This window comes from Nycticebus coucang, chromosome 22, assembly GCF_027406575.1.
Source record: "Nycticebus coucang isolate mNycCou1 chromosome 22, mNycCou1.pri, whole genome shotgun sequence".
Taxonomy (NCBI): Eukaryota; Metazoa; Chordata; class Mammalia; order Primates; family Lorisidae; genus Nycticebus; species Nycticebus coucang.
This window is the reverse complement of record NC_069801.1, coordinates 51952154-51979001: the sequence shown is the minus strand read 5'-3', so window position 1 is coordinate 51979001 and position 26848 is coordinate 51952154. Positions and strand designations below refer to the sequence as shown.

Genomic DNA, 26848 nt, shown 5'->3' with positions numbered 1-26848 from the left:
CTCCGGTCTATTTTGTTTGTGGTATTATCCTTTGCCTAGTTGCTAAACCAACGAAGAAGTTGGAGCTCGCCCTGACTGTGTGCTTGGTCACTGTGGTCAGGATCCAGTCAGGAAACAGAAACTACGCTTAGTGGCTCCAGGGGGTGAGGAAGAGCGAAAGGAAGAAGGCTGAGTCCAAGGAAAGGATGCTTTGGGAGGTGCTTTTACTTCACATGCTGGTGCTGTCACCACTGAGGCTTCTGGAATAATCCCTTGTGCTGCTTCTGCTCTCTGAACCCAAACCAGAAACACTCCTTCCTTCCGTCTCTTGTTCCTATCATTGGCAGAGCTTTGCAGGAAGATAGCTGGCAGAGAAGTTAGGGGAAGGTAATCTGCAGGCTCTCAGCCCAGCATTACGGAATAGACTTTAGAAAGTTCAGTGCAGGAGAAAAATAGTCCCAGTCTCGTAGATTTTTTTTCACATGCCTTGGCCTTGGTAGAATGTCCTCATTTCATTTTGCTTTGTGAGTAAGTCTTGAATTCATATAAGGTTGAAGATTTGAGACTAGGATGTGTGTGCCTGTTATTATAATCAGTGAACAAAGTACATAGTAGATACTGAGAAAATTCTTAAAGCATTTAATCTAGAAACGTCCCTCACCCAGTCTCCCACATGGTGAACAATAGGGAACAATGGTGACATGGGTGAGGTTATTGAGTTTCAACTGAATTGCCTGTGGGGTAAACAAATGTTAGTTGAAGTCACACAGTATCTAAGAGCAACATAAAAAATGAGGGAGATAATTAGGTCAGCAGAGACCCTCAGGATTATTTATAAAATGCCAAAGTGAGTGTACTTGTCTCATAATTTAATCAGTTTGAATTTTTTAGCTAGTTGAAAATATTTTGTTCTGTTGAAGTGAATTCTGAGAGTTTGATTCTCTTATTTTTTAAGGTTGTCCTTTAAAGCATTAGTGCTGCTGGGAATTTAAAAGAGGCCAGTGATAACCATTAATACTGGTTCCTTCATGCAATCTTGTCAGTATTACCATGGAAGTGAATGCTGATTAGACTAGAATCAGTTTATATACCCCGTTATATCTCTGCTTTTGCCTCTATCAATTGCCAGGGAGAAACTTTAGGTTTTACCAAGTTTTAAGACTCAACTTTTTTCCAATGTTGCCTTTTGTAGTCTGGACAATCATCTACAGTGATTGAGAACATTCACACAATTATTGCTGCAGCAGCTGTGAAATTTAATTCAGATCAGCTCAATCATTTGTTTGTTCTCATTCAGAAGGTATGTGTTAAGTCAAAGTTTCTTTTAAGTTTTTCTATAATAAGCTCTTTGAGGCCTTCCTCAAATAGCAATGTTTAAATGTACTGTTCTTACTTTATTACATTTTTTTAGCTTAAATATAAGTTGCTGCACATTTAGCCAATTTGATTGTGAAGCAGTTCTTGTGTCGTGTCTCCTCCCTCTACAGAGCTGGGAGACTGAGAACGACAGAGTAAGGCAGAAGCTGTTGAGCCTGATTGGACGAATAGGACGGGAAGCTCGTTTTGAGACCACTTCTGGAAAGGCAGGAGAATCAGCTGGGTTTTTCTAGCTACAAATGTTCAAAGCAGTTTTGTCTGCATACTGGCTGGCTCATCATATGTGCTGTTGTTGTAGGTGTTAGACGTACTCTGGGAACTGGCTCATCTTCCAACGCTGCCCAGCAGCCTCGTCCAGCAAGCCTTGGAGGAGCACCTGACAATTCTTAGTGACGCCTACGCAGTGAAAGAGGCCATCAAGAGGAGCTACATCATCAAGTGCATTGAAGACATTAAAAGGGTCGGCTTGTCTTTGGTCTCATCTTACTGTCAGAGCAACAGTGCTGCCTGCAGAATTAGAGCCAAGTCGTTTGCCTCTGTTATGTAAATTAAGCTAAATGTCCTATCTGGAAGTTCTTACCTTAGAGTCCAAGATTGGGAAGTTATAGGTATTGCTTTTACCAAATCACTCATCTTTCTCTTCAAATCAATTTTCAGCCTGGGGAATGGTCAAGTTTGGAAAAAAACAAAAAGGATGGATTCAAGGTAAGAATTTGCAGATGGAACCAACTAAAAAATATACTAACTTAATGATTTCCTTTAATACATTGCATCACAATGTAAAAATAATAGGTTTTAGTGTTTCTTAGGGTAATGTTCATGTTCATATTTGATGTTTAAATATTTATATTCTATGCTTTATTATTTAAAGGTTGGGTAGTTACTGACTCTTATGGGGAAAATTCAGGGTCACACTGAAAAAGTAGTTTTATTACACAATTTTTATGAAATTGTAAGATTTTCAACTAAGTTTTTTAAATTAAATCTAAAATACGCACAATTTTAAAAAGTACGGTAGAGTCTAAATAAATATTGTGCCTTTTTTTTTCCCATGAGGGAGAAAAGGAGGAACTTTCATAGCATAAAAAAAGGATTGGGGCAAGAGGGTTTCATTCAGTGCTAGCACATAATAGTTTTTCAGGTTCTTCGTTCAGATATGCTCCTAAAGTAATTGCTGAGGCAGGCTTTGAGAGAGCACCTGTTGCTGGGGCTGGGTTTATTAATAAGAAGGCAGGCTTTAGTAGCGACTGCAAGAGGGACCTGGCCTGTAGAAGCCCTACCCTTCAGGGCTCCTCCTGCCTTTAGCCCTACCCTTCAGGACTCTTGCAGTGAATTTACGGTCTGTCCTTAGAGTGGTGGTTAGCAGATTAAGCAGTAATGGTTGTAGCTCTCCTGTCACTCTACTACTTACACCTCAAGTCTCTCTTCTGAGAGGGATGGTCCCGGTGGCCAGCTCAGGGGAGATCCTTCTGTTCTTGCAGTAGCCTTGATCAGACCAGTGCTGTCTTCTCACTAGGGACTTAGGTTGCCCCAACACAAATTAAAGTCTTACAGTGGGAGGAATTTTCTTTTCATGGGTTTCATTTTAGTATTAACATGAAAAAAGGTTTTGGTAAAATAGCTAGTGTCTTAGTAATTTCACTGATAAGACATAAGCTTTGCTTTTGCTTTTGTTAAGGATCTTTAAAGTAAAATACTGCTGACTCATTTTCATTGGTCTATTCAGAGACTCTTAGCTCTTACTAAGAGGCTTTGGTGACTTAAGTTATATTTGGTCATAAAGTTTAGGTGAGGGCATTGAAGAATTTTATTTCATATTTCTGATGCTGAAATTTGATAGTGAATTTTCTACATACAGTCTAGCTTCAGAGATTTTAAAAGGCATTCACAAACTGAATTTGGTAATGCTCAGGTTATGAGGATTTATTTCTTTAATTCAACAAAATTTTTGTATTTTTCCAGTTTTCTCACATCTGCAATTCAGATAATTTAACAATCTGTCTTTATTGGAATACATCCAGAGTTACTGAAGAAGTTTACATCCTTCAACAGTATTAGTAAGAGGAAAAGGGTAGCTACAGAAAAATGTATTTTTCTTCTAAGCCACAGACACATTTCTTTGTAGCGAAGAAAGTCAAAGCTGGAGAGACTTTCACCTCTCTGCAGGGACATGGCTTTTGAAACCAGACTCTCCTTTCTGATGGTCAGCCCCTCCTGGTCACTGCCAGCGTCACTCCGCTCTTGCAGTCAGCTGTGCTACTTCCTCATTGGCTCTCCTTGCAGCCACTTCATTCACATGGGTGGTTTTGTAACACAAATTTGTAACAGGACATTTTTTGGAGTTACTTTGTGAGACTTGAAAGGAATATACTTCCTTTTTTTATTTCCCCACCACTCCCAGTAAAGAAATTCTGGGGCGGCGCCTGTGGCTCAGTGAGCAGAGCGCTGGCCCCCATATAATGAGGGTGGCGGGTTCAAACCCAGCCCCGGCCAAACTGCAACAAAAAAATAGCCGGGTGTTGTGGCGGGCGCCTGTAGTCCCAGCTGCTTGGGAGGCTGAAGCAAGAGAATCGCCTAAGCCCAGGAGTTGGAGGTTGCTGTGAGCTGTGTGACGCCACGGCACTCTACCGAGGGTGATAAAATGAAACTGTGTCTCTACAAAAAAAAAAAAAGAAATTCTGATACACCATTATTTCACTTCAAACAGGAGTGGCTTGCATTTTTATATGGCACCTCCCAGTTCACTGAGTGCTTTCACAGAAACTCTCTTAAAAGTGCACTTTGCTGAAGGGGGGCTGTGGGAAGAGTGAAGCATCCTGGATATGGCTCCGGCAGGGGGGTGAATTATTTACTGCCACTAAAGGTGTTTTTCTATGCTATGCCCTTTCCTGCCAGGCAGCAAGGTGGGCTGACTGGGGATTATGTCTCCCTGCCAGGCTCCACAGAAACTAAGCAAAGGGTAAGACCAGCTCACCTGCCTCTTACCCCCTCCCGCCCTCAGCTACCTCTTTTTCCCAACTGATTTCCCTTCCCTCTGCTTTTGACACTCTTAAAATTCCCAGGTTCCACTGTCGTGTTCAGAAATTCTGGCCTTTGTTTCTTAACTTGATTTCTGTAGATTCTGCTGGGGTGCCCAGCTCTCATGATCCTCTTCCCTTTGCTTCCCTTATCCCTTCCACTGTCCCCCACCCAGACCCTCCCTCTTATTTCACTTTTTTCCTTCAATTAAAAAGTTTAAATGTACTCGTCCCCCAAATAGTACTTGCCTATTACTAAGCCAAAAAAACCCCTCAGTTTTACTCAATTAGTAATACCTGCGCATTCCCCGAGTCATTCTCTTCAGGCTCCTGGCACAGTGCCTGGCAGACTTCTGGTAATATTGCTCCCCTTCCCTCTCACTGGCTCCCCGGCCTGTGTGGAACTTTTGCAGAAGCCTCACTTCCCCGTAGTGACTAGTTGACACGCCTCTACTTGCCAAAACGTGTAACAAAGTAAAGGCAGCAAGAAGTCCTCCATAGTGAAATGGTTAGTGCAAAAGGAAATACTTAAAAAGTTTTTCCTCCCATACAAAATTTGTGCTTTAATTCTAGATAAATGGCTAGGTCCGGAGAAGCAAGGCAGAGAAAGAAGTGGGAATATTCAGCTTGGAGAAGGGGGATCTCAAAAAAAGAATACAGAAGCTTTCTTCAGATACTTAAGGGACTGTTACAAAGAAGTTTGGTGCAACTTGTGTATCTCCTGAGAAGCTAAGCAAAGGCATGTTTCCGTGTCACTGCACTTAGTGTGAGAACAGCCAGAAACAGAACACACTGCCTTCTGAGTGGTGAATTCTCATCACCGGAAGGACTGAGAGACCAGTCGTGTAATAAAAAAATGAATAAAAAGAATTGAGGCATAAATTTGCAGCCTAAACCAGTTGACCTGTATGGCTTCGTCTGACTTTTTAAAGAGTGTAATTTGGTTATCCCATTAACTCATACTTAGGAAACCTCAACTCCATGACATTGTCAGATACCTTCATCTTGATGGTTTACCAGTCTTTTACCCCTTTTGTAATTGGAAAGAATCATGTAAAATTTTCTTTTAACTTGCAACATAAAGTCATAGACAATATAGAATAAATAACATCTTTCTTGTTGGCTAAACTTTAGAAAGGCTATAATTATAAATCTCAAATTTCAATTGTATATGATTTTTCTTTTCATTTTATTGTATAATAAGTTACCTCTAAATGGCAATTTTCAATGTTAAATTAAAATATTCAAACCATAATTGACTTAATTGATTATAATGATACTTTTTTAATGTACCTGCTCATTGCTGAAGGGTTCCTATTTGTATTCTAATTTTTGCAATCCTTTTGGAAAGTATCAGTTTAGATGTCAACCTTACAGTTTTGGGTATTTCATTTTGCATTCATTATAGTGTAGCAGAAATACTTCACCTAATCTCACAAGTAGTTGCCCTTAAATATATACCTTATTTCTGTGATTCTAAGATGCTTTGCAGATTTAATAAGTTTGTAGAGAAGAAACAAAGAAATAGTATGTTTTGCTTTTACCAACTATTGGTTTAGATCCATAGTCAGAGGTTGAGCCCAAGCCTCCTTTTGACCGGCTGCACACAGCTTCACCAGGGCACCCTGCTTGCATTATCTCTACAAGTGCTGTGGACATCTCTGAAATTTTTAAGATTGGCTATGTCGTTTTGAGGCATGTTGAAGAATATGGAGTTTTGTGTGCTTGTCCTGTTTTGTAAAACCAAGTTGCTTTTTTCCTTAATTGAGTTGTGTATACTACAAGTTAGACAGCTTCTTTTGAATTAAGGTATAACTCAGGACAGAGAGGCATTTAGTGCAGAGAGATAACAGCCCTTCACAGGGGATGAGTCTGTCACACCAACTTCTCCTGGCTTTGAAAAATACTTTATTCTGAGACCACTGACAGTTTTCTTGGCTTTTAATGGCACTGATGGACTGACAGGCTAGTGAGTGCTGCGTCATAGTGTAATCTTTTTGGTAACATTTAAGTAAGGTATTAGTGATCCAAATTTAAATTAATAAGTTGTTCTTATTTGCTATATGTACCATGTAACAACTAAAGTGACAGGTAGATGAACACTTCCCTTTCGTATATAGCTAAGTTAGTACCTACTCTGGTAGGGACAGCTGTGTCAAAACTGACTCCTGTGGCTCATGGCTGGTGAGTTTCTTTTGACATAATCGTAAGAAACATCAATTTTACAAATGTTAAAATTTATAAAACCTGTGTCTTAGAATCCAGGAAATATGGTATTTGTTGATTCATTGACTACTAAGGAAAAGAAAACAATATTGGTTTTGGCAGTAGTTTGCTGACATTTGCATATCTAGACATCAAAAGTATTTTTCCTTTCCACGGGTCTTCATTTGACAGTGAAACTCAATGCAACAAGAAGGCTTTGCCTTCACAATAAGTACTTACAAGCTTTTGGTGAAGGATTTAATAATCGGTCAATTGATTAGTAATTTTTAATCTGACATTCTTGCCAAATTTTATCTTTACATTTCATAGTTAGAAAGATGCTATTTATTAAAAAGCAGTTATTTTTTTCAAAGGGTATTGCATGAACATCAGACTGTTTAGATCCATACTATGAAGATCTGGATTGTCATGTCAGTTTTAGAAATAATATATTTGTTTTGAAAAATGTAGAGTATAAGCGTAAAGTGTCTGTAATAACAAAACCAGAATTACCTCTTATGAAATTGTTTTAACTAGAAAATACCAAGAGAGAATGAGTATTTTCTTTAAAATTTAGATCAGTGATGTGATTATATCATTGGTATCTAAATCACTTAATTCTAGAAAGCATCTTCTATTCCATTTTACTTACTAGCCAGTTCAGTATCATTTAAGTTAAGCTTTGCCATCAATTTATTTTTTATGCCAACATGTCTTAGTAGCCTGTGCTACTTAATCTCTCCTCTGAAATTGCTAATTCCCTGTTGTGTGTTTTTTGCTGATAAATCCTTACACGTTTACTGTCACTTCACATCCACTCTGTAGTTCTTGGCCTTAGGAAATTGCATGCAGAGTAAGAAGCTGAAGACTGAATTATGAGTGCATGGGATAAGTTCTAGAAGGGCGCTATGAGGAGAAAAATAGTAGGATGTGTAACAATAACACCTAACCGACTTGGACATTTTTATAGCTAGTAAACGAATCTGCCATTTATTTTTAAATCTAATTAATGTGACTTCTTTTTAACTCTAGTCATCTCAGCTTAATAATCCCCAGTTTGTTTGGGTGGTGCCAGCTTTGCGTCAGCTCCATGAGATCACTCGCTCTTTCATCAAACAAACCTATCAGAAGCAAGACAAGGTAAGAACGATGATTATTATGTGATTACTAAAATAGGCTTTTATAATATCAAAATATAGCTAAATTTATTTATTGAGTTTGTAATCACTATTTTGCATCTTTATGACTGTTAAAGTAATTCATTTATATAATTTAGTAATCTTGAGTTTACACATTAAAACATCATTCTGCTTTTATTTTTGTGGAACCAGAATTTGTTGAAACAGGCCAATTCTTAAAAGTTAGCATGGCATTCCCAAAGTTGGCTTGAAAAAAATTGAGTAGCATATTTTGCTTTGCAAAAACTGAAGTTGCTTAGGGAGCTAGCCTTCCTCAGTGTAATAGATTTCGGAAGAAAGATCTGGAAAAGTATACAAGAAGTGAAACAGTTCTTTTTAAAAGACTTTCTTCTTTTTTTTTGTAGAAATGGAACCTTTTTTAGATGCACAAAATTAGTAGAGAAGTTAATTAAATCTTTTCTAGTAAATGTACATACCAGATTGATATTATTTACTTTTATATAGAAAATAACGAATGAGGAAATCCTTAGGTTTGCTCTCTCTCACCTAGAACTACCTCCTAAAATAGCAGCTTATGTTAAACCGGCAAAATAACTGCAAATTCTCATACCACTTTTCTTTTTGTTATTTTCCCCAAGAGCATTATTCAAGACCTGAAGAAAAATTTTGAAATAGTGAAATTGGTAACAGGAAGTTTGATAGCTTGTCATCGACTTGCAGCAGCTGTGGCTGGGCCTGGAGGCTTAACTGGCTTGACCTTGGTAGACGGGCGATACACTTACGGGGAGGTATCAGGCTCTGTGCTCTTGCTTTTTGGTGTGCGGCAGCCAGTTGCCCATTTATACTTGAACTATAAAAAGAGGGTTTGTTGGGAGTTACGGTGTACAGATAGTGGGAAGTATCTTTATAATGATGGAATAATTTTATTATCTTGACTATACTAATTTTAAAATTAAGAAAAATTATTTATGGATTAATCTTTCATATGATAAAAAAACATCAATTCTGGTCCTTGATCTGACATTATAATAATTGTTGATTGTGTGGATTGTGGATTTTTAAAGATCATTTAATTAGTAATATTGTTTTTAAAAAAACTTAGAAAAAAAAGTCATTCCCCAGTGGTGAGTTTGTGGTGTTTTACTTTGAAGTTGCTGAAATTATATTTTATTGACATCTAAAGTTAACTGAATTTGTAATAGAGTTGGAGTAGCTTCTATTCTATTGTACTGTCAACTTGTAAACAGATTTCTCACATCCAGTTTAGCCTAACTTTTATGAAAAAGCATTAAATAAAACTTAAAATTTTTCATTTTGTTTTAATGTTGCTTTAGTTATGAATGCCTGGAGTTATCTAATTAGCAATATTTCTTTTTGCAGTATTTAGAGGCACATTTAAAATTTCTGGCATTTTTCTTGCAAGAAGCTACTCTGTATCTGGGTTGGAATCGTGCCAAGGAAATATGGGAATGTCTTGTGACTGGCCAGGACGTTTGTGAATTAGATAGAGAGGTAAGCAGATGGCAGTACGGACAAAGTAAGGCAGAAATATTTAAGTATTTCACCTTTTAAGAAAAAAAATGTGTCTCACATCTTCACTTCTTAATGCTTTTCAGTTTACATAAGAATGGTAAGTGCTGAAAAAAATTTTTTTGTTTTTTTTTTTAAGAGAGAGAGTTTTATTTTGTCGCCCTTGTTGGTAGAGTGCCATGGCACCACAGCTCACAGCAACCTCTAACTCCTGGGCTTAAGCGAGTCTCTTGCCTCAGCCTCCCGAGTATCTGGGACTACAGGCGTCCGCCATAACGCCCGGCTATTTTTTTATTGCAGTTTGGCTGGGGCTGGGTTCAAACCTGCCACCCTCAGTATATGGGGCCAGTGCCCTACTCACTAACCCACAGGCGCCGCCCCAAGAAATGTTTTATACAATACGTAATCATGGTAAAAATGTGTGAGTTCTTTGATAATTTTGATATTGTTTTGGATAAAATACCAAATTCAACTGAGTACAGATTAAAAATTCTAAGTATATTTTAGTTTTTTTCCCTTACATTATATTAATTTGAAGTTAACAACAAAGAAATTTACAGTTCCTATAATGTTTTTTCCCAGAAACACCAAAGAGTTAGTGTCTGGAAAGATTTTTTAAATTAAACCAGGAATAAAACACCTACTTCGACATTTTTTAACAGTGCAACTCATTTTTGTCAACTCATTTTGCAGAATAATATTAACTACTTCGTAGGATTGTTGAAAGCACGAAGCGTATGACAGTGCCTGGCACATGGCAAGACTTAATAAATATCGATGTTAAAAGCCCAAGTATAAAATCCAGTGAAAAGTAGGAGTTTATATTTTCATTATCTAGGGGAAAGATTGCTGAATGCTTCATTGAAAAGTTCTAAGCATTTCGTTTTTGAGTGGTATTTTGGCAACATGAATTTTTAAACTATTAAAATAATTTATATCTACTTTCTCAATTTGAAATACGTAGTTGCCTGAATTGGATCTTAGTTACAGGGTAAGCATTTGTCTTTAATCTACAGATGTGTTTTGAATGGTTTACAAAAGGGCAGCATGATCTTGAGAGTGATGTTCAGCAGCAGCTCTTCAAGGAGAAAATCCTTAAATTGGAATCATATGAAATCACTATGAATGGTGAGAAAAAACTTAAATCTTTTCTTTCTTAGTACGTTTAAACAAGGAATTTTGCTCCTGCTTCTCAGAAGCAACTAAACAGTTTGGAATAGTCTTCTAGAATTTTTCTTATGCACACAAAGACATATTTACATATATACAAATTCCTGTTTATATAAATGATATCTTATAATTAATTTTTAAATTGCACAGCCCAATAGATCAAATTGCCAAAATGTCTTTTTGAAATTTCTTAGCACAAAAGGATTCATAAAGGAAAAAAAAAAAACGATTGAAGCATAGAAATCCTCTAAGTTTTTTTTTTTTTAGACAGAGTTTTGCTGTCACCTGGCCTAGCATGCCATCAGCCTAGCTTACAGCAACCTCAAACTCCTGGACTCAAGCAATCCTCCTGCCTCAGCCTCCCAAGTAGCTGGTACTGTAGGTGTCCACCACAACACCCAGCTAATCTATTTTTAGTAGAAACAGGGTCTTGCTCTTGCTCATTCTGGCCTTGAACTCTTGAGCTCAAGCAATATCCCACCTTGGCCTCCCAGAGTGCTAGATGTAGTACACCATATAATTCAAGGGAAGGAGAAGTGAGAATTAAGCTCGGGAACACTCTGTGACTATAAGAAACACCTATAAAAGCTCAGTAATATAACACCTCGGTGATAAGGGCATGGGGAAGGGATTCGGCTCTCAACACGAGAACACACGACACGACACGACACGAGAACATTAGTGCTTGGCCGGCTCTACATCTGTGGTGTAAATAGCCACAGAGTCACGTCTATAAGTAGCCACAGGAGAGGTCAGTCAGGATTCTCTTTCTTTCACAGACTTGCTCACTTTGACTCTCTCTCCTCCTGCTCAGAGGGTGTCTGCCTGGCTGGCACCTTCTACAAAGACTGCTAAGACTGCTTCTCTCTCTCTCTCCCTCTCTCCTGCTAAGACGAATAGCCCTCAGGCACCTAAGGGGAGTTAATTCCCGAGCAAGGTAGCTCAGTGGTCTGCATCCAGACAGTTTAATAGGCCAGAGCCGGAGACCTGGCCAGTCTTGGGCCCCAACAAAGGTGGGATAGTGAACATGCACTGGCAGCTAGGATTACAGGTGTCAGCCACCGAGCCCTGCTTTTAATTCAGTTATTTTATTGAGATATTCACATATCATAAAATTCACTTTTTTGAAGTACGTAATCAGTGACTTTTAGTATATTCACAAAGTTGTGTAATCTTTACTGCTTTCTAACTCAGAACATTTTTATCAGCCCAATAAGAAACCCTGTACCCATTAATTGTCACTTTCCATTCTTCCCTTCCCTAGGCTTTGAATCTATTTTCTGTCTTTATGGATTAGCCTACTCTGGACATTTGATATAAGTGGAATCAAACAGCATGTCATCTTTCGTATTTGGCTTCTTTTATTATGCTACGGCATGTTTTCGGGGGTCACCCAGGTTATAGCAGGTGTCAAGCTTCATTCCATCTTACGGCTGTATGACATTCTTCTGTGTGGATTACCGTATTTTGTTTATCCATTTGTCAGCTGATGAACATTTGGGTGGTTACCACTTTTGGGCTATTAAAAGTAATGTCACTGTAAACATTTGTATATAAGCTTTTGTGTGATTATAAGCTTTCATTTCTCTTGGATGTATATCTACAAGTCAGATTGCTCTAACATACAATTTGAGGAATTGTTTGGCACAGTGGCTGTACACTTTGTAATCCCAGCAGCAATTTATAAGGGTTCCAGTTTTTCCACATCCTCACCAATACTTATTATTATGTGCTTTTTTTTTTTTTCTTCCAGACATTATAGTGGGTATGAAGTGGTATGTTCTGGTTTTGATTTGCATTTCTCTGATGACTAATGATTTTGAACACCTCTTCCTTAATATGTACTTATAGGCTATTTGTATATATTCTTTAGAGAAATATCTATTCAGATCACTTGCAAAATTGGGTTATTTGTCTTTTTACTGTTGAGTTGTAGTTCTTTATGTATTCTGGATACTAGCTCCTTATCAGATGCATGACTTGTATTTTCTGCCTGTCTGTGGGTTGTATTTTCTTTTTCTTTCTTTCTTTCCTTTTTTTTTTGAGACAGAGTCTTACTATTGGTACAGGGCATGGCGTCACAGCTCACAGCAACCTCAAACTCTTGGGCTTAAGTGATTCTCTTGCCTCAGCCTCCCAAGTAGCTGGAACGACAGGCGCCCTCCACAACGCCCGGCTATTTTTCTGTTGCAGTTGTCCTTGTCGCTTAGCAGGCCCGGGCTGGGTTCAAACCCACTAGCATATGAGGCCAGCGCCGTAACCACTGTGCTATAGGCGCCGAGCCATGTGGGTTGTATTTTTCACTTTCTTGGTAGTGTCCTTTGAAGCACAAATGTTTTTAATTTTGAATAAGTCCAGTTTACCTATTTTTTCTTTTATTGCTTGTGCCTCCAGGACCTCATCTAAGAAACCATTGCCAAGAATCTTACGGTTTTAGCTCTTGATATACTTTGTATCTTTTCATTGATTATCTGTGTTATTAGAATATTTGAATTTATTTGACATTCTCTAATTTCAGGTTTTAACTTATTTAAGACTTTTTTTGAAAATGTGAATCTCTGTGATCATCGATTAAAAAGACAAGGAGCTCAGTTGGTAAGTACATTATTTTCAAATGTAGAGGATTTGAATAATCTAATACAACTTGATATTCACAAAAAAGGAAGTATTAAGATTGAGGCAAAACATGCATTTTTTTTAAAGAACGGGATCTGCTTGACTCCCAGCTTTTGCACTCATGACAGAGCTGTCCTCAGAGTGTAATGAAGGCTCCCTCAGCACACTGCCACACCTCACCAGCTGCTGAGGGAACACAGCTCACTCTCAGACCACTCTCTGCTTCTTGCTAGTCCAGCGATAGCCAGGGGCCTCCTGTGGCAGCGTGGGGACAGTTCATCTAAGCTTTGAACCTCTCAGATCTACCACTTCACATGTACCTAAAAAAAATAAACACAGTATTCAATCTTGGGATAACAATGGCAGTGATTTGAAGAGAAAAATTAGGAATAGATCATGAAACAGGAAAATGAGAATCTATAAAAATGTATACATCTTGTGTTTATATTTGCACGTGCCCCCTTAGAAAGAAAAGGCAAAAGCTAGCTCTTTTCCTAGTCCCTTTCATTCAGGACCTGGCTTCCTGGAGGGGTAGGAATTTTTATAAGATGTAGTAAGTGCTAGATCCTGCTGTTTCTCACTGAGCTTTGTGAAACCAGATTGAGACCCAAGGATTAGTAATCACTTCTCACTTGAGTCCATCTGCTTGTATTTTGGTGCCCATCTTACTCCTGTCTGGGTCTGTGTCCAGCTTGGGCTTTGGGTTGTATGGAGGAAAATCTCCACAACTGTTCTGGTTCCCATGGAGGTTACCCAGTGCTTCTGTGGTGGTTGATTGTTGTTTTAAAATTCCCTATCAGTGCAATAATGTTCTTATATGTAGCTGAGTTTTCGCAGCTTTAAGTCATATTAAACTGAAGAAGTATGGGCTCAAGATTACAGAGGGTAATTGATTACAATTTCGTGATCCTGTGTGATATATAATTTAATTTTTATAAAATTTAATTTTTTTTCTTTTGAACAGTATGTAGAAAAGCTGGAATTGATAGGCATGGATTTCATCTGGAAAATAGCCATGGAATCACCTGATGAAGAAATTGCTAATGAAGCTATTCAGTTAATCATAAACTATAGTTACATTAATCTAAATCCTAGGTTAAAGAAGGTGAGCATCTCAGGAAAAAAATTTCTCATATACAGAAAAGGAGAAAATTATGTATTTTTCAGTGATAAGCTATGATCCGTGGCATGCTCCCAAATTGTCATCTTTATTTTGGTGTTTTTTCCTGAAGAGTGATCGTAGCTGAATGTCAAAGACGTATTTAATTTCTATATGCCTTTACTTTCAGGATTCAGTATCTCTACATAAGAAATTCATTGCCGATTGCTATACAAGATTAGAAGTGAGTAGCAGATTTTATTTAACCTGTCTTTGAAATAAATGCTTCAGTTTTTTCCTCTTACACTTTTATAGTTTTACATAATATATTATGTTGATGCTGTGACTGGATCTTACTGAAGAATTTATCAACAGTGCCATGTTGTGTCATAGGAAGCAGACATTTGCCATGATGTCCTCAGTACAGAAATATGCTTTATACGAAATTTTTCTTTCTCCCTCCTTCCATCCCTGTCTTCTCCTCTCCCCTCCCCTCCCCCTCCTCTCTTCTTTCTCCTTTCCTTTCTTCTCTTCTCTACTCTTTCTTTTTCTTTCTTTCTTCCCTTTCTTTCCTTCCTTTCCTTTCTCTCCTTTGTGTTTCAAACAGGATCTTTCTCATCACCCTAGCTAAAGTGCCATGGCATCATCATAGCTCACAGCAATCTCAGACTCCTAGGCTTAAGTGATCCTCCTGCCTCAAGTTCCCAAGTATTTGGGGCTACAGGCATGTGCTGCGGTACCTGGCTGACTTTTCTGTTTCTAGTAGAGATGGGTCTTGCTCTTGCTAAGGTTGGTCTTGAACTCCAGAGGCTCATTCCTGTAATCCTAACACTCTGGGAGATTAAAGTAGGACGATTGCTTGAGGCCAGGAGTTTGAGACCAGCCTGAGCAAGAGCAAGATCCTGTCTCTATAAAAAAAAAAAAAAAAAAGAAAAATCAGCTGGATGTGATAGTACATGCCTGTAGTCCCAGCTACTCGAGAGGATGAGGTGGGATCACTTGAGCCCAGGGGTCTGAGGTTGCAGTGAGCTAGGCTGAACGCCACAGCACTCTTGCCTGGGCAATAGAGTGAGACCTTGTCTCAAAAGGAAAAAAAAGTATTCTTAAAATACAAAATGCCCCTGCCCCCATATGTGAACAGATTAAGATTTCTGGTGATAAATATGCACTAGAATCTGTATAGTATTTCCCTAATTGTGACTTCCATCCAAATATGTCATCATAAAAAACATTCAAGTATCCCTATGTTGGGTTCCATGTAAGTATTAACATGCCTAGAGCAGTAGTTCTCGGCCAGGCTTACTGTGTCTCCCAGGGGTCATTTGGTAATGCCTGAGAGCTGCTTGGTTGTTTCAGCTAGAGGAATCCTTCTGGCACTTAGTGGATAGACGCCAGGAACCCTCCCAAGCATCCTGCAGTATCTCTTGCAGCACTCTACCACATAGTCATCCAGCTCAGAATGTCAGCAGAGTCCAGCTTGAGAAACCCTAATATACAGTAATTATTTCATATTTTTTAGGCAGCCAGTTCAGCACTTGGTGGCCCTACTCTAACACATGCAGTGACTAGAGCCACAAAAATGCTCACAGCAACTGCTATGCCGACCGTAGCAACATCAGTTCAGTCACCATATAGGTAAGTGATTGTGGACGTGGGAAATACACAACATGCAAATATAGATCAGTTTAAAAAAAATAATTGGTATCTTTTTTCCCTGTATGGGTCCCTTAATTATTGATTTCCTCATTTACAATCATAATTTTTGCAAGCAGTAATATCCTAGGAATTATATGTTCTCCATCATGCACTCCCAAATCTGTGCTTTTGAAAATCTGTGTTTAGGCCATCACCAAAACCACCCAAGTGTGGCTCTGTCCCTACCCCTCTACCCAGTGACAGGTGTTCTTGTTGCTTTCATTTGACTCATTTCACTTTTATTCTGCATAGCATGAGTAACCAACTCTTCAGGATGAGATAAACATGTTCTTTGTACGTGGAGTAATTTTTTTCAAGTCTGAAATATTTACTAACTTATTAGATACAGCTTTTTCCTTTGAATAGTGAAATCCAATATGCATTATAATATAATCATAGTCTGCTAAACTATTAATTAGTGAGAATTTTATCCCCAAATATTTGTGTTAAAACTTTGAACTGACATTATCACTCAAAGTGCTGTTTTGAGTTTTCAGATTTTATCAGTGAAATCTGAATTTAGTATTTCCTGTAGTTCTTTCATATAGTGAGGAGAAACAATGCATATTTTAGAACATTAGATTGAAGTAATTAAACTACAGTTGTGCTCATACAGATTTGAGCCTTTATTTACCAGTTAGCAGCCCCAAATCAAAAAACCTTGGCAGGTGCTCAGGGAAGGGCTTACTCTCTGTACCTTGCTCTGCTGCCCTCTCATGGTGGGTACTCACAGGGTCTGTGTCTACTCGAATTACAGAATATATTTACTTATTTTTATTCACAATTGGGGATATTCCTTTGCTTTGCAAAGCCTTCCTTTAAAGGAGGAATAAAGGCAAAGGGTCCTTACCCACATTATATTTTTACCTTCTTTTTAAAAGTGAGTACTATGTCCCTATACATACTATTAATATGAAGGAAGCCAGGAAAACTCAGCCCTTATCAGACTTCATTTTTAAATGGCAGAAGTAATTACAGATTGAAGTCACGGCAGTAACACTAACTTGACTTCACATGCCCACATTCTTGGTACTGTCTCAAATAGACTTCCACTACGAATGTGAAGACGGTTGCTAGTTACATGTTTGTAAGGTATGATCTGTCTCTGTGACTCAGTTCCTCAGTGATCCGTTTATCTGGTGAATCAGAATAGAAGTGTGTTTATGAGCTGCTGGATTGAGGCTGTCAAATTGCTGCAACCCGAAATGAGTGTAGTTTTTGTTTTAGTTTTTTTCTCTCAACTAAGTGCTTTTGATTCTGGATCATTTCATATTTGGGTGACTCCAGAGAAAAAACATATAATAATTTAAAAATATTTTTATTAAAAACTCAAAATAGTGTTAATAAGAATGTATAATTCAAAGTTAAATTTAAACAAGAATTTAGGGCGGCACCTGTGGCTCAAAGGGGTAGGGCGCTGGCCCCATATGCCGGAGGTGGTGGGTTCAAACTCAGCCCCGGCCCAAAAAAAAAAAAGAATTTATAGTTTCTATATCTCATTTCACTAGTTTTTAAAGAACTTTTCAATATTCATAATTGTTTTAACTCATGGGGAAAGCTGTCTTTTCCCATCTATCCAGTTGTTTTAATTTATTATTGAGGCATAATTAAAACAGTTCACTCAACAATTCACTCACTTACTACAGCACTTAGGTATTTCCTAAAGTTATTTCATCTGAATTTCAAGTTCTAGTTCTTATCCATAAACCAGGAGAGTTTAGAACTCTGATAAGTACATTTAACATAACTGTTAAAATGTGTTTAACTAGTTGTTATTAAAGTGAAATTTTCAGTACTGTTAATCAGCATTCCAGGCCAATTGTTATAAAATTGTAGTTCCTCTTTTCAGGTTTAGTAATATACCTATTTGAAATATCTAAACTGTCTGTGTTTGAGTGGGGTTCCTGAATTTCTATTTCATAATGTTAATACATGTAGTATGGCTCTATGATCATATAAGCTGCTGAATTTTACAGTCCTGTTGTTACAGATGATAAAATTCCATAGATCTTTTACCAAAACAGACTTGTCACTTACGAACAGCAGTTTGTATTTGTAGTATACTTACTGGTTTGCATTGGTCTTATAATTTTTAGGCAGTTCAGAACTTTGTCAGATTTCATGTGTTTACAGAATTTTGTGGTATATTTTAGTTATAAGATTATGAGAGTCATATTCACTGAGTGTTCCTCATTGGTGGATTGCTGGACAGATACGCCTGGAGACCGAGGTCTTCTATTTACAGAGTGACTGTCTAGAAAAAGCAGAAGAAGAAAGAAGAAAAGGGAAGGAGCATGTGGTGGGCAGGCTTCTCCTCCTTCCTCCATTAGTGTACCACCCGTGAGCTGGCGAACCACCCCCTCATTAAGCGAAAGGGAAATTTAATCTTAGCAAGTTTCAGCACTTAGGTATTTCCAGCAAGTCTTTGACCAGCGAGTGCTATGATTGTGGTTTTGGTGAAACAAAGTAAAATTGAGCTCAAATCAACAATTCATTTCAAGTACATTAAAAAGAACTTTTTTTTTTATTTTTTTTATTTTTTTTTTTAATTTTTTTATTAAATCATAAGTGTATACAATGATATGATTATGGGGCATCATACACTCACTTCATAAACCATTTGACACATTTTTATCCCAGTGGTTAACATAGCCTTTCCGGCGTTATCTCAGTTACTGTGCCAAAACATTTATATTCTACATTTACCAAGTTTCGCAAATACCCCTGTAATATGCACCACAGGTGTGATCCCACCGATTCCCCTCCCTCTACCCACCCCCCCCTTTCCCACTTCCCCCTATTGTTAAGTTGTAGCTGGGTTATAGCTTTCATGTGAGAGTCCCAAATTAGTTTCATAGTAGGGCTGTGTACATTGGATATTTTTTCTTCCATTCTTGGGATACTTTACTAAGAAGAATATGTTCCAGCTCCATCCATGTAAACATGAAAGAGGTAAAGTCTCCATCTTTCTTTAAGGCTGCATAGTATTCCATGGTATACATATACCACAATTTATAGAACTTTTTTTTTTAAATCCATAGATCCACTAAACTTGTAATAATTGAGAGATTGCTACTTCTGGCAGAACGCTATGTGATCACTATAGAGGTAAGCCTTCCTTTTTTCTTTTTTTTGCAGTTTTTGGCCAGGGCTGAGTTTGAACCCACCACCTCCGGCATATGGGGCTGGTGCTCTGCTCCTTTGAGCCACAGGTGCCACCCAGCCTTTCTTCCTTTTTTTTTTTTGGTAGAGACAGAGTCTCACTTTATGGCCCTCGGTAGAGTGCCGTGGCGTCACACAGCTCTCACAGCAACCTCTTAACTCTTGGGCTTACGCGATTCTCTTGCCTCAGCCTCCCGAGCAGCTGGGATTACAGGCGCCTGCCACAACACCCGGCTATTTTTTGGTTGCAGTTTGGCCGGGGCTGGGTTTGAACCCACCACCCTCGGCATATGGGGCTGGCGCCCTACTGAGCCACAGGTGCCACCCGCCTTTCTTCCTTTTAAAGCAGCTTCATTCATCATATGACGGGACAAAAATGTGTTGTGTTATTTCTGACATATTCAATAGTGGCACGGCGCCTCTGACTTGTGTCATTCATTCTATCTTTTTCAAGGATTTTTACTCTGTTCCACGAACTATTCTACCTCATGGTGCCTCATTTCATGGACATCTTTTAACTCTTAATGTTACCTATGAGTCTACCAAAGATACCTTCACTGTTGAGGTAGGTTTACATTAAGCTCTGTTGCCAATTCCATGTTGGTATCTTGTTATTTTCATAAGAATAGTCCTGATTAAGACAGTTGCATGAATGATGATTCTAAAAGCTGTTCGGTAAACAAATTTAGAATAATGATCTGAAATGAAAGGAAGCTATGGACTGTAAGCAGGCATAGTCCATATAATGTCAGGTGGTGATACGTGTTATAAAGAATAGATGAGAACACAGGGTGAGCTAATAGAACACAGGGTGATGGGTATGTGTGAAGTATTTTAGGGAAAGATGAACAGGAAGAGTCTCTCTGAGGTGGTGACATTTGAGCACAAACCTGAGTAAAGTGACAGTAAATAATGTTTACAGGCAAATTCCAGGCAAAGGGAGCAGCAGGTAGAGAGACCATCAAACTGGCTGGTGTGGGCAGAATGCAGTGGGGAGGGGAGTGGAAGGCAGGCTAGGAATGTCGTCTCACACGTGCTGGGGAGGGAGACAGAAAACAGCCTCCCAAGGGCAGGACTCTAGTCTTCGGGCTCTCTGCCGTGTCCGCTGCTGCCCAGGTCGTGGTCGCTGCTCACTGTCAGTAGGTGAATGGATTCTCTCATAGCAGTGTAAAATTCTGTTTTACAGGCTCACAGTAATGAGACCATAGGGAGCGTCCGGTGGAAGATAGCCAAGCAGTTGTGCTCTCCTGTGGATAGTATACAGATATTTACAAATGATAGCCTGGTAGGTTTGAATGAGCAGTTTTTATGAATAATAAATAGATCTGATTTGACTCTTATCCTGATACGAGTAATTTCTTCTTCCTTTCCCTCTCAGTAATTAAGAAATCACTTTTTGCAGCTGACAGTGAATAAAGATCAAAAGCTACTCCACCAACTGGGCTTCTCTGATGAGCAAGTCCTCACAGTAAAGACCTCGGGCAGTGGGACCCCGTCTGGGAGCTCGGCAGATTCCTCAACCAGCTCCGGCAGCAGCAGCAGCGGAGTTTTTAGTTCTTCACATGCCATGGAGCAGGTACTGGGTGACACATCTCAGTCTAAAAACAACCATTTCACAATGTTATCCTTCTGCCTTCAGCCCATGTACATTTGGATTATGTCCTTTATTCCTCACACAACTACCGAGTCTTCAGAACGATATAACAGAAGCGCTGGGAAAAGAAGATGTATAATTTATCGTCTTCTAAATCTTGGAACCTTCTGTGTCCCTGAGTCATTCTCATACACCTCTCTTCATTGATTCACTGATTTTTTTTTTTCTCTCTCTGCTGGGTCCTTCCCTTTAGCAATCAAGCATGTTTGTTCTTTCTGCCGTCAGGAACTCAGCTCTTCATTCCAGTCCCACCTTTCATTACAGCCCTATTTTCTCCTTCCCAAATCAGCAGAAGTCCTTGAAAGAGTTACCTAAGCTGTTTGTAGCTTCTCTTTTGCTGTCTTCTCCTGATCCCTCCCTGGAAAAGTTGGGCTCTGTTCAAGTTCGTCTGCCACCTCCTCCCAGTCCTCATCTTCTAGACGCATCAGTGGAGGTGGTACATGCGACCTCTCACCTCTGACATGCTTTCCTCACTTGGCTGCTAGGACTCTCTTGGCTTTCCCAGCCTCTATGCCTGCTCCTTTTTATTCCTGTCCCTGATCTCTCACGGAGCCGTTCCCTGGTCAGTTCTTAGACATCTCCTCGGTCCATCCATGCCCTTAGGAATCCCGTCCAGTCTCAAAGCTTTGTGTATTATATGTGCATTGATAACTCCCCACCTTTTATCTTTAGCCTGAAGTTCAGATAAATGCATCCATCTGCTTACTCAGTATCTCCTCTTAAATGTCCTGATTTATCCAAAACTGAGCTCCTGCTTTCCAAACACCTCGCCCCCACCCTGGACCTCTTCTTCCACTGTCTTACTGTGTCTCAAATGATGACATTACTAGTCTTCTTGTTGCTTATGCCAAAATCCTTGGGTCCCCTCTTTCAAACCTGTGTCTGTCAGCAAATCCTTGATACTACATTTAAAATTAATCCAGAATCCATCTGCTTTTCTCTACCTCTACACCTTGCACCCTGGTCTAGGGTGACTGTCCTCTCTCACCTTAGTATTGCCCAAGCTGGGCTCATGGCTTCTGCTCTTAACATCATTCTAGACCAGGCGTCCTCAAACTTTTTAAACAGGGGGCCAATTCACTGTTCCTCAGACTGTTGGAGGGCCAGACTATAGTTTAAAAAAAAAAAACAAACCATGAACAAATTCCTATGCACACTGCACATATCTTATTTTGAAGTAAAAAACAAAACGGGAACAAATACAATTCACACCGCTTCATGTCGCCCGCGGGCCGCAGTTTGATGACGCCTGTTCTAGACTCTTCTCTATGGGTATCCAGCAGCCCATGTCTTACTAAACAAAGTGGGAATTCTTTGTGGCTCCTATGGCACTCAGCATAAGAGTCAGAGTCTTTACTGGGTCCCTCAGGGCCTATCTGATGTTCCCTATGGAACCTGTCCAAGGTTATCTCCTGTGACCTTCCCTCCCCCGACTCTACTCATCCTGGCTTCCAGGCTAGTCTTCAGACACAGCAGGGCCTGTGCACAGGCTCTTCCCTGTGCCTGGACTATGCTTCTCCAGCTTCCAGCTGGCCCACTCTTACTTTCCTCAACTTTCACTCACATGCTACCTGTCAGTGAGCCTTGTTCAGCCATCTGTCTACATTTTCCGCCCTTTCTTACTCCTATACTACATCTCATTTCCCTCCCTACTTTATTTTTGTTTTGTTTTGTTTGAAATAGAGTCTTGCTCTGCCCGAGCTAGACTGCTATGGTGTCGTAGCTCACAGCAACCTCAAACACCTGGGTTCAAATGACCCTCCTGCCTCAGCCTCCCAAGTAGCGGGGACTACAGGTGCCCACCACCACACCTGACTAAATTTTCTGTTTTTAGTAGAGATGGGGTCTCATTCTTGCTCAGGCTGGTCTGGAACTCCAGAATTCAGACCATCCTCCCACCTCAGCTTCCCAGAGTGCTGGGATTACAGGGGTGAGCCGCCACACCTGGCCATCTACTTTATTTTTTAAACATGTTATGTATTTTATTCATCTTGTTTGTCTGTTTCCCCCAACATAATGTAAGTCCCCTGGGAGCATATTTGTGTCTGTCTTTTTCACCGCCTCATTCCCAAACCTAAAATAGGGCCTCAAATGTGGTAGGTGCTTAGTATTTGAATGACTTCAGGAATCGGTCAGATTATTTTGTACCTTTTCTCTGTCAAGACTGAGCTTGACTCCAGGGGTACAAAGCTGAATAGGACTGTTTTGCTTTTTAGGCTTTTATAGTCTAGAAGCAAGCTAATGTAAAGTAAAGATATTAAAAGATGAATCATCAATTTTTTTGATGATTATTATATATGCTCCTTAAGTTTAATTCCAAATGTAAGGTCTTTGTGTGACAGTCTTTTTTACTTACAGAGCATAACCTTGCTATAGATACCAAAGAACTCCTCAGTTTTTTTTTTTTTTGGTTTACTTGTTTGGGACTTTTCTTTTTAACTCCTCAGTTTCATTGTTGGTTGAGTATGTATCCCTTAGTATCCCTTAGGACTCTTGGAATATTTGCATATTATAATGAGGTGTCATGGGGGTGGGACCCAGGTCTAAACACTTATGACAGTTAATAACAACAAAAACAATGAACAATGTATTTAGTACCTTTAGGTTTAACATATTTAAACTATCTTATATTTATTCTGAGTTTATTAAAACTCTTCCCATGTACAAATGCATTGTATTATGGTGTCTGGTTTCTTATTTCTTATGTATATAATCAGAAGTACTTTAATCACGTCTGAATCTCTTCTATGTAGTAATATTCATTTTATCTTTTCTATCTTTAGGAAAAAACAGGGTAGCTTCTTCTCAACTTAAATTACATACATCTCTGTGTTGTGTGTGAATGTGTATATATAAAATGCTAATTTACTTTTGCTTTCAAATCACTTGTTCGCTCCGGATGGGTGGTGCCCACTCTGTATGAGGTTCCTCACGCACGCCTGTGCTTTCCCTCTGCTACTGCCTGCCTCTTGGCGCTTTGCCTTCCACCGGCAGGTGGCCGGGAGCCGGAGAGCAGGCCGTGCCCCCTGGAAGGCATGAGCCCTCACCCAGTGCGCGCCCTCGCGGCTCCCTCAGTGCAGATGGACGCTGCGCCCCCTTGGGCTTTGTAGTGGCCAGCCTTTCAGAACTCATCTTTTTACTGGTTGTAAGTCTGATGAGAAAAGGGGAAGGTTCTTTTTGTAAATGTGAATCTGTGTTTTGCTTTTCTCCCTCAGGAGAAGTCCCTCCCTGGTGTTGTGATGGCTCTCGTGTGTAACGTGTTTGACATGCTTTACCAGCTGGCCAATCTGGAGGAGCCCAGGTAAATAGAAAGATTTGTGAGGCTTGAAAGAAAATGGCTAAGGTTAGAGAACCAAGTAATGCTTTCCTTGAAACAGTGGTTCTCAACGTCCTGTGTATCAGATATTTACATTACGATTCATAACAGTAGCAAAATTACAGTTATGAAGTAGCAACAAAAGTAATTTTATGGTTGGGGGTCATGTTAAAGGAAACTGTATTAAAGGGTCGCGGCATTAGGAAGGTTGAGAACCAGTGCCTTGAAATGTATTTTACTTTCGGGCGGCGCCTCTGGCTCAGCTAGTAGGGCGCCGGCCCCATATGCTGAGGGTGGTGGGTTCAAACCCAGCCCCGGCCAAACTGCAACAAAAAATAGCCGGGCGTTGTGGCGGGCGCCTGTAGTCCCAGCTGCTCGGGAGGCTGAGGCAAGAGAATCACATAAGCCCAAGAGCTGGAGGTTGCTGTGAGCTGTGTGACGCCACTGCACTCTACCGAGGGCGGTAAAGGGAGACTCTGTCTCTACAAAAAAAAAAAAAAAAAAAGAAATGTATTTTACTTTCCATCCCATACCAAATTACTTTGTTACTGAACTGTGGCTTATATGAAAAAAATTTATATTTGAGGGCGGCACTCATGGCTCAAAGAAGTAGGGCGCTGGCCCCATATGCCGAAGGTGGTGGGTTCAAACCCAGCCCCAGCCAAAAACTACCAAAAAAAAAAAAAAATTATATTTAAAAATTTTCAGGATAACTCTACGTGTACGAAAGCTTCTGCTCTTGATACCCACGGATCCAGCCATCCAGGAAGCCCTTGATCAACTTGATTCTTTAGGAAGAAAGGTATGAGTATCTTTGATATTATTTAACTAGCATGGGAATTTTATGTCATAATTCAGTGAAAGTACAACCTGAAATCACATTAATGTACTATGATACCATCTGTCCGTAGCATATTTCTTCCTTTGGAAAATACCTTTGCCATACCTAAGTACAGATCACAGCCTCATGTTGACTTTTAAAATATCTGTATAGAGTCGATAATGACATCAGATGCTAGAACTGGACAAGCCTTTAAATGTGCTTCTGCCACTCCCCTCCACCCCACCTCTCCCTGCATTACACGTTAGGAGACCTAGGCCTAAAGAGATGAAGTTACTTGTTGAGGATCAGACTTTAGTTCTCATTCACTTGATGTTTTTCTTCAGTCGTGATTCCTCTTTGTATCTGATTGTTACAAATGCTGAGTTGCTTATATAAATGGGTTATTGTTTAATTTTTTCATAGTTGATTTTTGAAGTTCATTTCGTTTAATTTTTAGAATGTATTCATAAGAGATTTATATATATGTAGAAATTGTGTTTTATCTAGATATTGTATAATATCTACAATAGTTTAGTGCATTCTCAGAACAAATTCATTTAGAAAAAGTTGTTAGAACTAAGTTTTGTGTTTTATATCTTAGTGGTTGAAATTTAGATCAGCTCAGTCATATCATTTATGGTTTATTAATTTGAGGGAGAAAAGAAATAATGGAATTATAAAATACATCTATCACTAGTATTAGATTTAAAAAATTTCTCAAGATTACCACTTTAACAGTCTTATAATTTCCTTATCAATATTTAGGAGTACAGATTTTAAACACAGAAATAAATTAAAATGACCTAGCTAGGTTTAGGTTGTATTCTCAAAAGCATTCATGTAGTATTTGAATATCGTTTAATACTTAGAATTTGTATGATGAAGTTGATGTTTTGTTAAACTACAGAATGATGTGGTTTTATTAACTTAATTTTTAGAAAATTTAGTTTTTAATATTAAAGAGGCAAAGTATTAGAATATGTGCTGAGGTCTGTTTCTCTAAAACTTGTGCTTTGAAGATGTGTATTTATTTTTTCATTCTTTCAAACTTAGAAAACATTGCTGTGTGAGTCAGGCTCTCAGTCTTCAAAGTCTCCGTCTCTGTCTTCAAAGCAGCAACACCAGCCAAGCGCCAGTTCAATTCTGGAAAGTCTGTTTCGATCTTTTGCCCCAGGAATGTCCACTTTCAGAGTGCTCTACAACTTGGAAGTAAGAAGGCTAATTTCTTTGCATTTCATTTTGACAGATCTATTTGAGTTTATAGATTCATGCTTTTAGAAGTCAGAAACAAATAAGATTCTGTTATTATGGAAAGATCTGTTAGAAAGCAGGTTTTTAAAAAGTAGAGCATAATTTGAAGCTATTTTTTACCTTTGAAAATGCTTGATTATTTTCATTTTATATCTGTGTATGTTGTTCCACTTGCAAAATAACATCTAAATAAGTAATTAGGGAACACGGTGTAGTAAACACATATCCTTACCATCTTTAGAAGTTTTGCATGCCTATGTACTATGAATTACTAATTGTCAGCTTCTTGACTGAATGCACCTTGATTTTGGGCGGCGCCTGTGGCTCAGTGAGTAGGGCGCCGGCCCCATATGCCGAGGGTGGCGGGTTCAAACCCAGCCCCAGCCAAACTGCACCAAAAAAGTAGCCGGGCGTTGTGGTGGGCGCCTGTGGTCCCAGCTGCTCGGGAGGCTGAGGCAGGAGAATCGCGTAAGCCCAGGAGTTGGAGGTTGCTGTGAGCCGTGTGACGCCACGGCACTCTACCCGAGGGCGGTACAGTGAGACTCTGTCTCTACAAAAAAAAAAAAAAAAAGCTACTATAATTTATTGTTGTTCATGAGGCTTTGTGAGGAGTTTATCAGGAATCGTGTTAGTAGTATTTCAAGGTTAAAAAAGTGTTGGAAGAACTAGAGCAAAGGATTATTTTTATTACTGTCTTTATCCTTTCAGCCTGCTGTAATACATTAACAGAGAAAACATTTATTTCTCAGAGTTCTGGAGGCTGGGGAGTCCCAGATCAAGGCTCCAGCAGATTCAGTGTCTGGTGTTGGCTGGCT

At 39.2% G+C, this 26848-nt stretch overlaps 1 protein-coding gene across 4 annotated transcripts in view; it reads left to right on the top strand.

Moving 5' to 3' along the window:
- USP24 (ubiquitin specific peptidase 24) overlaps positions 1–26848 on the top strand; it is a 156209-nt gene that overhangs the window by 61957 nt on the left and 67404 nt on the right. For all 4 annotated transcript variants that reach the window (XM_053575344.1, XM_053575343.1, XM_053575347.1 and 1 more), the window contains exons 13-31: positions 1172–1279; positions 1467–1562; positions 1655–1816; positions 2014–2061; positions 7611–7718; positions 8356–8505; positions 9098–9229; positions 10264–10375; positions 12936–13012; positions 13998–14138; positions 14323–14376; positions 15652–15767; positions 18869–18935; positions 19444–19554; positions 20176–20274; positions 20392–20565; positions 23859–23944; positions 24668–24761; positions 25836–25991. In XM_053575344.1, the coding sequence (XP_053431319.1) occupies positions 1172–1279; positions 1467–1562; positions 1655–1816; positions 2014–2061; positions 7611–7718; positions 8356–8505; positions 9098–9229; positions 10264–10375; positions 12936–13012; positions 13998–14138; positions 14323–14376; positions 15652–15767; positions 18869–18935; positions 19444–19554; positions 20176–20274; positions 20392–20565; positions 23859–23944; positions 24668–24761; positions 25836–25991 (2091 nt within the window). The remainder of the gene's footprint in view (positions 1–1171; positions 1280–1466; positions 1563–1654; positions 1817–2013; positions 2062–7610; positions 7719–8355; positions 8506–9097; positions 9230–10263; positions 10376–12935; positions 13013–13997; positions 14139–14322; positions 14377–15651; positions 15768–18868; positions 18936–19443; positions 19555–20175; positions 20275–20391; positions 20566–23858; positions 23945–24667; positions 24762–25835; positions 25992–26848) is intronic.